The following is a 12453-nucleotide window of genomic DNA, read 5'->3' as shown; positions in this document are numbered from 1 at the left end:
GATATGATTTTTTGTTTAAATATGCAAAAAAAACCAAGCTTGCTAATACTTTCCAGCCGAGTCAGTTCTTGGTTTGCTGGAATTTTTCTTGGTTTTCTGGAATTCACTTAGGTCCAACCCGGATTCAAACTTGGTTTGGCCAGATTGTACTAGCTGATGTGGGCATGAGCCCATTTCTAACCCATAAGCAGACCAACCCTAGACTTGGACCCAATTCGAATTGGACTAGTACTAAGGGTTAAGATGTCCAAACCAAACATTTTAGAAATTATCTTTAGGAATTGAATGATTTCCATTTTTATTCTTGTCAGAAGGATGATTTGCACTTATATCTCCAGAAAAGATCTGATTTTAATTTTTGTCCCTATGAGGACATCGATTTGTCCTCATGAAGAGGTTGATTTTCTAAGGATTTTTCCATAAGATGTCGCCTTTCGTAAGGATTTTTCAAGGAATGATGCATTTCTTAGGATTATTTTCACAAAATGTTTTGTTTTCCAAAGTAATAGAATCGCTATGATTGGGCCAATTTTGGCAATTTAGAGATCTGAGGAAACATGGGCGATTTTTGCTATCTCGTTAAACCGGCTCGCTGATTTTTAGGCAAAAATCGCCTAAATTGCCTAACTCGGCAAAACTGGCCCCAAAAATTGTCAAGTTGGTAAAAATCACCAAAAATCACCAAATATTTTTATGTATGTGATGGATTTATTGTTAATGTTCCTTGTTTATGCATGTTAGGCTTTAGCTTCTATTTGATGATGTTATACTGCGTTAAGTTATATTCAATAAATGGTGCATGACATAAGTTTTAAATTGTTAAAACCTTTAAATTTCATGGGTTTTTTCACTTTGCTGATTCGTAGCCAATTCATAGGCGATTCATAGGTGATTGCCGATTCCGATCCAATTCTGAGTGTTGGTTCTTTCATATTTTCTAATGATTTTGAAGGGGAAATTTGATGATACCTATGATTTTTCATAAAAAACTTGGAAATCTAATTTTATCCAAATATCTTTAGAATTTTATTATTTTTTTCCCTTATTTTCCCTTTCTTAAGTTTGGAAGTTTCCTTTTTATTTGTCCTTGACAATTTTCAAAATATTGATTTTTCATTTTTAAAACCTTGCCTTTAACAAAATTTTGTCAACTTGTACAACATTTGTACTAGATGGAATTTTCGCAATTGCTACTAGGACTTCCACATTCCAATCCTAGACTTCATATACTACATACATGAAGCTTTTAGAATTTTCATTATATCAATTTATGTAAGTATTGAAGTAGAACCTTAAATTAGAGGTAGATTTCCTAAAGCAAATCCTCCTCAAACTTGGATTTTGAATCCTTGGAAATTTCTTCATTCCAAACCCAAACAAGTAATTCCTGATTCGACATAGCCATTTCCTAAGAGCTAGGAGACTCAGAAACCCATATAGGATGGCAAGCTTAGGAAAACTAAGCTAAACACTGATCTACTATGCAAAAAGAGCGAGTCCTTAATTGCAATGGGGCATGCCTTTACAACACAATAGGAAGGATGTTATAGACACTCTATTATAGTCACCTCAAACCTAAACCCTTATTGCCTATTATATTATGGAGCTCTAATTATAAGGAGTATAAGGGTGGCAAGGAAAGAGGGGAACAACTGCTGGATTCCTAAATAGGTACACCCCTTGATATGGATGTTGAAGGGCCATATGATGCCAAGAGGGATGAAATCTACTCTTGTGCTTAGGGCAGAGGATTGTTTAAGGCACCCTAATTTGCCTCATATCCTAGCTCTTCTATGGTTGAACTCCATCAATGAATTGCATGTATTTGTATGATTAAATTAATGTTCCTAACCCTAGTTGAAATGATCTGTTCTTTTAATGTCTCTAATAAGGAAGATCAATTTTGTGAATTACGTTTCAATGGTTTCATAACATGTAGGATCTCAACCAAGTACACGATGTTACTAATTCTATTCTTCTTGTTGTTCTACTTGGAATTTGTGATTTAGGACAAAGACATGGGAGATTTATAAAGGGGGACATTATAGATAGAGATTTTTAATACATTTTTTGATGTCAGCTATAGTGAATAAATGACAAGGGAGAGGACAAGTGATATTGTTTATGAGCTGATTTGCTATGTTAAATTTTGAGGATCTCTCCTTTGTTAATTTGATGACCTGTACTTTTTTTCGCTTTTCAAGGGAGAGAAGATATGGTTCATGCTCCCAAATCTGCCAGGAAAAGGGAAATTGTATTAATTTTAATGAATCAGCAAAAGGATTTAAGGAACTGGAACATACATGCACAATAGCAAAGGACTGGTCAAAATGGGCCCTAGACATGAAGCATAAAAACAAAAGAGAAAACTTGGGAAGAAACTAGTGCATATGAAAATAGGTTTTCTGGCTGTGGAAATTCTTGGCAAGGTGGTAGAAATTGATGAGGAGCACCTAGGCAGGGAGCTAAAATCCTGTATTGTTAGTGCTTTAGGGACATGTTAGAGGAACCAATCATATTATCATCAATGACTTCATGAGTGCTAATGTAGTGTTTGAGAGTGCTTGTCTGAGAAAGTTGAGGCTAAAGGGATGAGGCTGGAATCCTAGGAGGTAGTCAATTGAAGTACCTACTATCTAGAAAAGAGTAGAAGTTTCAAAATTGATAGTGTCTTTGACCTACTTGATCCAAGGGCACTAGTTTGTCAAAGTGGCAAAAATTAGAGGGAGGGTTAGGGGAGAGGAGGAGGAAGGGAGATATACAAGGGAAGAGAGGTGGAGGGAGTGGCAGTATGAAGGAAGGAAACAAAGAGACCGAAATATAATGCATTAAATGAGCTAGAACCAGAAGTGTAATCTTGAAGGGTTATCATGTGTAAGCATCTACAAGGTTAAGTGCATTTGCCCTCTATTTTTTGTATATACACAACAAAATCCTAGCATGAAGAGATCACAATACTATAAGGAGAATACCATGGTGTGATGAGATCTAAACACAACAAAAGTTGCATTGAATTGAAGTGTGAATGTAATGGTGTGAAAAGAATTATGTAATGTGTATGATGTTAGGTAATTGATGAGTGTCTCCTAACAGCCATAACTTATTATTAATTACATGAATGAACCTTAGATTGATACGTAAGGCCTTCAGTGGTCGCCAAAATCAAATCTTGCAGTGATCATCACAAGTGGACCATCTAGGATTCTTTTTCCAGTTGGGCCATCACTCCTGTGTCACTGATCACTTGTATCTTATACATCTATTGCTTATAGCATTTAAATGTTTCTGTACATTTTACTGTCCATTCACATAGTGTGCTTCTCTCTTTTATATGATGTGCTTTTTACCGTTCAGCCAAATTGATTGCAGTTATCAATATATACTTGGTTATTATCATGCCTGTATTTTCTTTTCACTTACCAATGTTCTTTGGAACTAAGATCTAAGAAGGTAAAAAATGCATGTTGAAAGTATTAGTGGGATTGGATTTAATTAATAATTAATTATAAATGGTTGAGATATTATTTGTTGAATGAAAGCATTAGGAATAATGAAGCAAGGGAATGAGAGGGAAGATCATAAATTATTGATTTCTAATGTGCGAAGCCAGTTCCTTTAGATTTTGAATGTCTTGCATTTTCATTTATTTCATCTTACCCAACAGGCATCACATCCTAAGTATTTGGTCCAATCCTATATTTAAAAATTAAGATAACTGAAGTTCATCAATTCTTCAGTAAGCCCATTAAATATTCAAATGACTAAGAGGCTTCCAATTTAATCTTGCAGAGGATGGTGAACAAGGAGATACCCAAGAATTGCATATTCAGCTTGCAATGTGGGTATGTATGGATGCTGTTTTACTGAATTTATGATTGTAACTAGTAAGCGGCTTTATGAGCATACTGAAAACTTGAGCAGATGGATAACACGGGTTTAGTTGCAGGATTTTGGCCAGTGTGACATAAAAAGGTGTACGGGACGCAAACTTTCACGTTTTGGATTATTGAAGGTTAGTATAAGACGATTCTGTAGCAATTATGTCACTGGTGATAACTGTATGCAGTTTGCAAATTAGATTCGAAATTTCAAAATATAAAGTTTTCTTAAGATGCAAAAGAATCCTTCATTTTGTTTATCATTTAGAGGATTGTGCATTAATTTATTTTTTAGTCATTTTAGACATTAGGAAACCATGTGACAACCTTGCCTGAAACATACAAGCTTGTGAGTTTGAGAGCTTTTGTGCGCAATGAGTAACTTCCCAGTTACTTCAGGTAAATCAGGAGGTGCGAATTCCAGCGAGTTACTGCAAGTACTTGTTGAATTTCTTGTAAGAATCTCTCTTACTGTAAGACTTCTTTCTCACTGCTCTATCAATGCCTGCCAACGATCCTGGTGAGTATGAGAGCTTTTGTGTGCAATGAACAACTTTCCAGTTACTTCAGGTAAATCAGGAGGTGCGAATTCCAGCGAGTTACTGCAAGTACTCGTTGAATTTCTTTCAGGATTCTCTCTTACTGTAAGGCTTCTTTCTCACTGCTTTATCCATGCCTGTCAATGGTCCTGGTCTGCACATACCTGCTATATGACCCTTCTCCGTCCATGCCTGAGCTCTGCCCACCGTCCGCTTCACTTGCTGTAATATCCCCTTTTTGGGACATCAGGAAATTTGAGCCAAATGCATATAATATTTTGAAGTGACCTAAGTGGAGCTTAAGGCAGATTGGTTTAAAGTTGTTTTAAAATAAAAAAGGAGATCAAAAGGTGACAAAAGTTGAAGAAGATGAAGGATAAAAGGGGGAATTTGAAGAGTCACCAGGTGGAGCTTAAAGAAGGAGAAGAGCTCATTTGTAGCTATTCTTAAACTTTGAGATTGTTTTCAGATTTCTCTTTGAGAAATGTGGAAGGTTGCAGCTTTCATTTTGAAAACCTTAGGATGGATCCGTTCAGGCTTCTTGGGGGGATTCAATGCAAACCCAATTCATCTTCAGAGTGGATTTGTGATGGAGTTCACCTTGCATTACAGGTTCATTTCTACGTGTTTTCTAATCCACTATGTTGCTGTTTATAAGATTGGATTGTAGCATTTGCTAGTCAATTACTGTTTAACTTGAAATTTAATTGCATAAAGTTATCTGTTGCATTCTGAAAATTATTTTGGGAAGTTTCTTGGGAGGAATATCTAATAGGGAATATTACAATGGTATCAGAGCTGGTTGTTCTGCCAGCCTGTGAAGTCTATAACAAACAATTTACAGGAGGGTTTTATCAGGGAAAATTTAAAGAAGATATTTGCATGCCTAAATTATCAGAGATTTATAATTTTATTGGGCCAAATTATTATTGAAGTGTTTGTGTCTGAGTTGAAGCTGATATGTCTGAGAAGTATCAAGATTTTGAAGTTGGGAAAAAATTGTTGGTACCAATATCGCCATCTTGTGTATTAAGGGGAGCCTTGTTGAAGTCGAAATGACATTTTGGGAAGGAACATGACAAAAAGATGATTCTCTGTACAGTATTGTCATCGATATTGTATTCTTTGGAAACCACTGTTCCTGTAACGATAATATTGTCAAAGTTGCAGGCTATGGTTTAATAGATCAGCATAATACAAGAACTAGATGTTTGGTAGCGGCAATTTTTTTATACATATCAAAGCTTTTTGCAAAGTATACCTTTCAGTGGATGTTAATTGGTGCTTAGGAATGTGGTGTTAAATATTTGGGAGGAATTTATTAATCAAATGTTGCGCCAATTTTATAAGTGCTGAAAGCCTTATTTTATATTGCCTTGGAAATTATCAAGAGCATACTGTAAATTTCATTGGGCCATTAAGTTGAGCCTTCATTTGTTGGGCATTAATTACATTAAGTATTGGGCCCTTCATTCCTAAGATTTGGGTTTAAATGTTTCCTGAGAATATTACCAATTGGAGATAAAATAGAGGCACCTTTGATATCATCATATAAGTCAAAAATTTAAGAGTTGAAATTGATTTTCGCCGACTAATTAATTGCCACACGGGAATTTTTTGGCTATGTGAATAAAGTTTGAGCTTGAATTTAAATGTTTCTTATCGTAAAGTCTTGTACCAATTAATAAAACATTCAGCTTTTTATTAGTTAGAATTTCATGGTTGCTGTCTGTTATAGAAGCCAAACTATTTTGTAACAACATTGGGACTTTGACACAACTCTCTCAATTGCCGCAGATGCAGATGTGTGCATTTTGATATTTATCTTCTGTAGTGGTGTGTTGTGACGGAGCCCTAATTTGCAAAAATTAGGGCATCCATTTGAGTACCTTCTCTGATCCTTTATTATATGACTAACATTACATTTCTATCTTGCATATCTATATTAGGACATGGGTTTAATGATCTTTGCCAATAACTAGTCAATTATTCTTTGTTTACTGTTTAGGGTAAATTGAATTGATGCATACTACAGTAACAAGATATAAGATATATCATAGAAATATGTAATGCTTCAGGAACCAAATATATATTCCATTAATGCTTTAATGCTTCAAGTACATCGTATGCCAATATACATTGCAATGGCCAATACTGAATCAATCCTCTCTCCAACAAAGAGTGCACATAAAGATCCCAAAGGGGTGGGACCTAACCGTTGCATCATAACATGAAACCCTTTGTTACTAACACCTTAACTAATCCCGATGGCATAATACACTTTTGCCGACAACACCACCCCCCTAAAAAGAAAGTCATCTCCGGACAACATACAAAAATGTAGACGATGTGACTATATACAATACATAAAAACATAAACTAGGAGGAAGAAGGCTGCATCGTTGGAGGTGTTGATGCGCAAGCTTGTAGGTGTGCCCGCAATTGCAATTGTGCCCGTAACTCACGCACTTGCTCGATCCTCTTCTTCAAATCCTCTTCAGCCTGGATCTGAATCTCGAGTGTTGTCTTCATTATCTCTGTAATGTTCCGAAGTTCTATCTCTTTCGCTCTAGACTCTTCTAGTAGAGTCTTCTCTTGCTTCACTACCTCAGGTTGGGTTAGGAATGTTGTCTTCTCTGATTCTTTCTCTTGCTTTTCTGCCTCAAGCTAAACGATGAGTGCAGCCCGTTTTGACTCCCAAGCTGATTGATGTGTAGCCAAGTTCCCTTCTACTGCAACTAATCGAGTAGCTGTCTCCTCTCGAGCCCTCTCTGCTGCTACCTAATTTGCCTTACTCTGTCATAGAGCCTAGTAGGTGTCTTGGTACACCTTCACTATCTCATGAGTAAGGGTCTCCACTCGGCTTTCTATTACCGACTCTCCAACAATCCAATGTTGTCTCATCTAAGGAGTCTTTGTGTTAGACCATCCTAATGCCTTGAAGCATGCGGTAAATGCAGTAGGACAACCTACTCTCATAAACGAGAGAGCATGCTCCAACTCCTGAACTACCTCCTTGAGTGCTCGTGTGTGAGCAAAAATCACCACCTAGCGAACTCGAGTCACTACATCTGCTAAGTAAACCTCTACATCTTCTCCCATGTCCTTGGCTGACCCTGATGTTGGCTTCTCTTGCGTGCCCATCACCATGTCTACCGCCTCAAACATCTTCTAAGCACTATCGACTAGAGGTGGTGGCTCATCTACATGGGTGGGGTGGTTCTCTTCATTCGGAAGAACTGTAGGAGATATAATCAATTCATTAACCTTGAGGTACCTCCCTTATAGGTGAGAGAATGCTAGATTCTCGTGCCACTGGCGTTTTGTACCTCAGGCTCAAATAATTACGCAGATCCTGTATTGTACTTAGTCAGTACCCTCTCTACCTGGGCTAACTAGCAATGCAACATCTAATGTGACAACGATATCTAATCCAATCACATCTAATCGAACTTGTGGCACCTCTTGGCTATGATATGTTTGCTCCTGCTCAGGTACCTCCATCACCTCGTTTGAAAAAGCGCTAGTTGGCAAGGTGTGGGACTCTGTCTCTCGTACAGAAATGGGCTTAGGTATAACATTGCCTAAGGATTGGCTGTTGGCTCAGGAATCACCGTGTGTGTTCTCTCTACCGCTACGATAGTTGAAGTCATGTCGATAGGTCACCTAATCTGTCCGAAAGCAAGATTGTGCATACCTACAGTGGTGGTCAAATGAGATGTCGTGGAGAGAAGAGGCCGTGGGAGCAATAGTGGCATCACTGTGATTACCTCAATCTCTTTATACTCCGTTTCTTCCCCCTCATCTATCATTGTCACTCTTGGATGAGGTGTCCTGTCTGCCATTGTCCATGTTCTCATGCTCAGATCCTAAGTCCACCTCGTCTTTGTTGCTGCCCTGCCATGGCTTTTTGTTCGCTTGGTGTGTCCATTTAGCATCATTGCATAATCGGAGGTTCTCCTGGAGCTAAGGGTCTTGGCTTGGTCTTAAGCCTATCAACTGGGATCAATCATGTTGTGGCATCTAGAAACAGTCCAATAGCATAGTCTAACATATGGAATGTTTTATGTTGTAATGCCATAAATTCATATGTACGCTTTAAAAGCAGTGCCACCCAATCATATACCCTTCCTGTCATAATCCCGTTCGTCAATGGCACCTATGGGAATGAGATGTTTGAGGCATGACTCGACCCCGTAAATTTTCTCTTCAGCAAGTCCATATTGCAGTGCCACGGTCACTCTCTAATGTCTAATTTCTTCAGCCCTCTTCCTCCGAAAGTCCGTGTCAGAGCTTGTTTCTCTGCATCAAATAGATTTCTACACACCATGGTTATTAGTTGCTTCTTTGCCTTCTGTTGCATTTTCTTTTCTTTAAAATCAATCTTTTTGCCCCATACGATATGTCCGACTATGCCAAATACTCTGGTAAAATCTTGCGCCTTGAAGGAGATTTCTACATCTTGGTCCAGGTAGGAAAAGGTTCTTTTTTTCAAGTGCTTGTCATAGGTATCTATCATTATCCTTAAGGAACCCTCAAAATCTTTAATGTAGAAAACTGATATTTTTATTGGCCCTTCTATCTACGCTCTCCTTATGCTAGGCTTCACTAGATCATTCTCTGGAGTTTCTTGCCACCACTTCCAACAGTCTAAGCCATTCAACCCTTCAAAATGTATGCGCTGAGGCATAATATGAGATGTTGCAGGCGTGGGTATTTTTGGTTGTACCTTCCTTTTTCCTGTGTCTCTCCGTCCTGCAACTTTCACTCTTGAAGATAGTACTTGGGTATTCTTTAACATGGTATTGCTCAAACTTGAACTTTTGGCCTATGTTTGCAATTTTGCTTTCCACAGTCACTTGTCCATGATGGTTTCTTGATTTGTCTTTTGCTCCCAGGGTAGAAACGGTTAGGGTTTTGGCTTACCTCTTATTCGTACGAGTGCAACTCTTGGATATGCCTATTGTTGGTACTCGTCTCTTAGTTTCCTTGAACCTTCCTTGTACTCACGTTATTTCGTACACTCAATGGTGCCTCTCTACAATGCCACAATCTCTTTTGATGGTTGCACTTTAAAGTCTTCGCTCCTTGGGAAGGCCGTACGACAAACTCGTATGGTGTTGTTGCTTGCCTTGCACGGTGAACGATATCGTAAATTCGCTGCCCAATACGTGTGTGCTTCCACCGTACACCATACACACTTGTCTATTTTAACTTGTGTTGCGGTTCCACTACCATACGGTAGGTAAATAATTTCATCGTCGTTCCATCTTCATGTGTAATCACTTTTGAACAATGTACAATGTTTATGTGCCTTAACAATGCCTTTTGATGGATATCGTACGGTGGGCTATGCGGGTGCACTGGTCTCAGCTTACTACCATAAGACGTACGGTTCTGAACTTTCGCCTCCATGTTCTATATTCCAATAATGTACATTCTTCACCGATGGATGACAAACAATGCCTATCAATGCCATACGGTGGTTGTTTATTGATTTCTTCTGCCGTACAGTATCTGTTTATTAATTCCATCTTACAATAGTGTCGTATGGTACTTTGATTTTTGCGTGCTGTACTTTTCTCTAGTGAGTGAAATTACAAATGTCTGTTCGGTGCCCTCTTCTCATGTCACATATGAGGCTTAAATGTGGCCGTACAACCTTTACATTTACAATCAAACTTTAAATATTTTTCCTCGATCGTACGGTGTTGCCTTTTCCATGGCCGTACGGTATTCCTTCATTATGACCTTCGGTTCCTTTTTCTTTTTATTTATTTATTATTATTTATTAATTAATTAATTTAATTAATTTATTTTTTCAATTTTTTTTGTAATTTTTTTTAAGTCCTACCTAAGACTAAGTTATTTCTCTACCCAATGCACGAACCATCATCCCTTTGTCCTTCAAGCCTTTGATGGTAAATCTTGAGTTTCGAGCCATTGACTGTGTTGACTATCTCTTTCCCGTCCAAGGTCCACAACTTGAATGCTCCATTATCGTCGACTTCGCATACTTTGTAGGATCCAACCCACTTGACCTCGAACTTGCTTGGTTTAATCTCATTGCGCTCGTTATACTTCAACACAAGTTGGCCAAATGTGAATTTAGTTAGCTTCAGGTGTTTATCATGCCTCGACTTACACCTAAGCTGAGATACTTCAGTCTCCCACTGTGCCATTAATCTCCTTTCGTCGAGCTTGTTCAAATTGTACAACCTTTCTCTTAGACTCTCCATGTCACCCAACCTGTTTTCAATTGCTATCCTTAGGCTCAACACCATGAACATACATCAACTGGAACAAAGTTTTTCCCATCGTAACGTTATAAGTGGTGCGGTCGACCCATAACACAGATGACAACATTTCCTCCTAGTCCTCTCCTTCGACTCTGCAAGACTTATAGATCATCGGTACTGTTAATAATTGGTAGCTTTAGTTGGATACGCTATAATGTATATATATATATATATATATATATATATATATATATATATATATATATATATATATATATATATATATATATATATATATATATATATATATATATATATATATATATATATATATATATATATATATATATATATATATATATATATATATATATATATATATATATATATATATATATATATATATATATATATATATATATATATATATATATATATATAAGTATGAGATATAATATATATATATATATTAATATATTAATTATATGATATAGTTATTTGTCATTATATTAATTACATTCTAATGAATAGACATATCCCGTGAAGATACATGTCTGTACATACTTTATCCTATATTAGAGAGAAGGCTACTATTTGGAAAGTACATGCCAAATAAAATGGCAGTGCTATTACATTTACAATAGATCAGGGGAAAACTCAATATGGTATTAGAGCTCAGTTGAGCTGCAAAATGTAAGAAAAGAAATAAAGATGTATATATTGATTGAACAGGGTACACATCAATCAGTATAATCAATCGACTATGTCATTGCGATCTAAAGACTTCCAACTCATAGGAAAGAAAGTCATCTAACTCAGCAAATCAAAGGATGATTGTTACGGTTACGATCTGAAGAGATTATCTTTAGGCGGGATTGGAATTGTTGGAAAAAGATGAAGATCAATCAATGGAGGAAAGAGGCGGAGTGAAAGAGATCATATGGAGCCCAAAGGGAATCCAAATATCTTGTCACTGCCAGAGATGAAATATCAGTATTGCTCTTATATGATTGGAGTGTGCAGATTGAGATCTTTGAAAATTGTGGCTAGCTACAAAATATGTCAACCTGGCATATTAGAATTGGATGAGGTTGTGTGGGCTGTATGTGCTGCGTATATGTAGAGATGAGTTGGGTTTTCTTTCTGCTCGATCCAATGAGCATGTGTATATGCCAGATCAAGCGAATTTCACATGGGTTTCAAATTTGTAGATCGGGCTTGATGAAACACAACTCAGATCAAGTGCTTGCTAAATGATTGTGTTGTCGAGTAATGTGATAAAGTTGAGCAGTGTGGGCGCAAGTCTATATTGATGTTGCACTGTATTTTTGCAATGAGATGGCTATTGAGATATGAAGATAAATTGCCTATCCAAATACATGTGTCCAAGGATTTTCTTTTGTGTACAATTTGTATTAGGGCTTCTGGTTGTAATAGTAAACTTTGCGAGCTTGGTGAGATTCTACACTGTGGGCATCCTGTTTAGTGATGAGGACCTCTACAACCACTTCCATTCCTTGATCTTTAACGTTACTCAGGAGTAGCCAGTATGTGGGAAGAATATCGACCAAGTAAGATCGGGTGTAGTTCAGTGGTTAATCTAAATCCTGGTGAATGGATTAAGAGATCTTATGCTTGATGATATTTTTGCCAAAATGGTAAGGGTTGAAGTGCAGATCATAGTTTTTGTGTAACTAACCGAGGTTGGATGTTTCCTCTTTGGGTTATCTATCTCATGTATAGATTTGAGAGGTTGATGAGATTCACTCAACTATGAGAGGCTGAGGTTGCTTCACC

General features: G+C 37.2%; 1 protein-coding gene across 4 annotated transcripts in view; it reads left to right on the top strand.

The window, feature by feature from the left end:
* Positions 1-12453, top strand: part of LOC149536634 (RNase L inhibitor protein-like protein) — a 220466-nt gene that overhangs the window by 67116 nt on the left and 140897 nt on the right. For all 4 annotated transcript variants that reach the window (XM_089807766.1, XM_089807765.1, XM_089807764.1 and 1 more), the window contains exons 4-5: positions 3790-3842; positions 3947-4012. In XM_089807766.1, the coding sequence (XP_089663892.1) occupies positions 3790-3842; positions 3947-4012 (119 nt within the window). The remainder of the gene's footprint in view (positions 1-3789; positions 3843-3946; positions 4013-12453) is intronic.

This window comes from Cupressus sempervirens, chromosome 10, assembly GCF_028749045.1.
Source record: "Cupressus sempervirens isolate cs-2001-9-10 chromosome 10, ASM2874904v1, whole genome shotgun sequence".
NCBI classification, from domain to species: Eukaryota; Viridiplantae; Streptophyta; class Pinopsida; order Cupressales; family Cupressaceae; genus Cupressus; species Cupressus sempervirens.
Note: the sequence above shows the minus strand (reverse complement) of the source record. Positions and strands in the feature narration are given on the sequence as shown.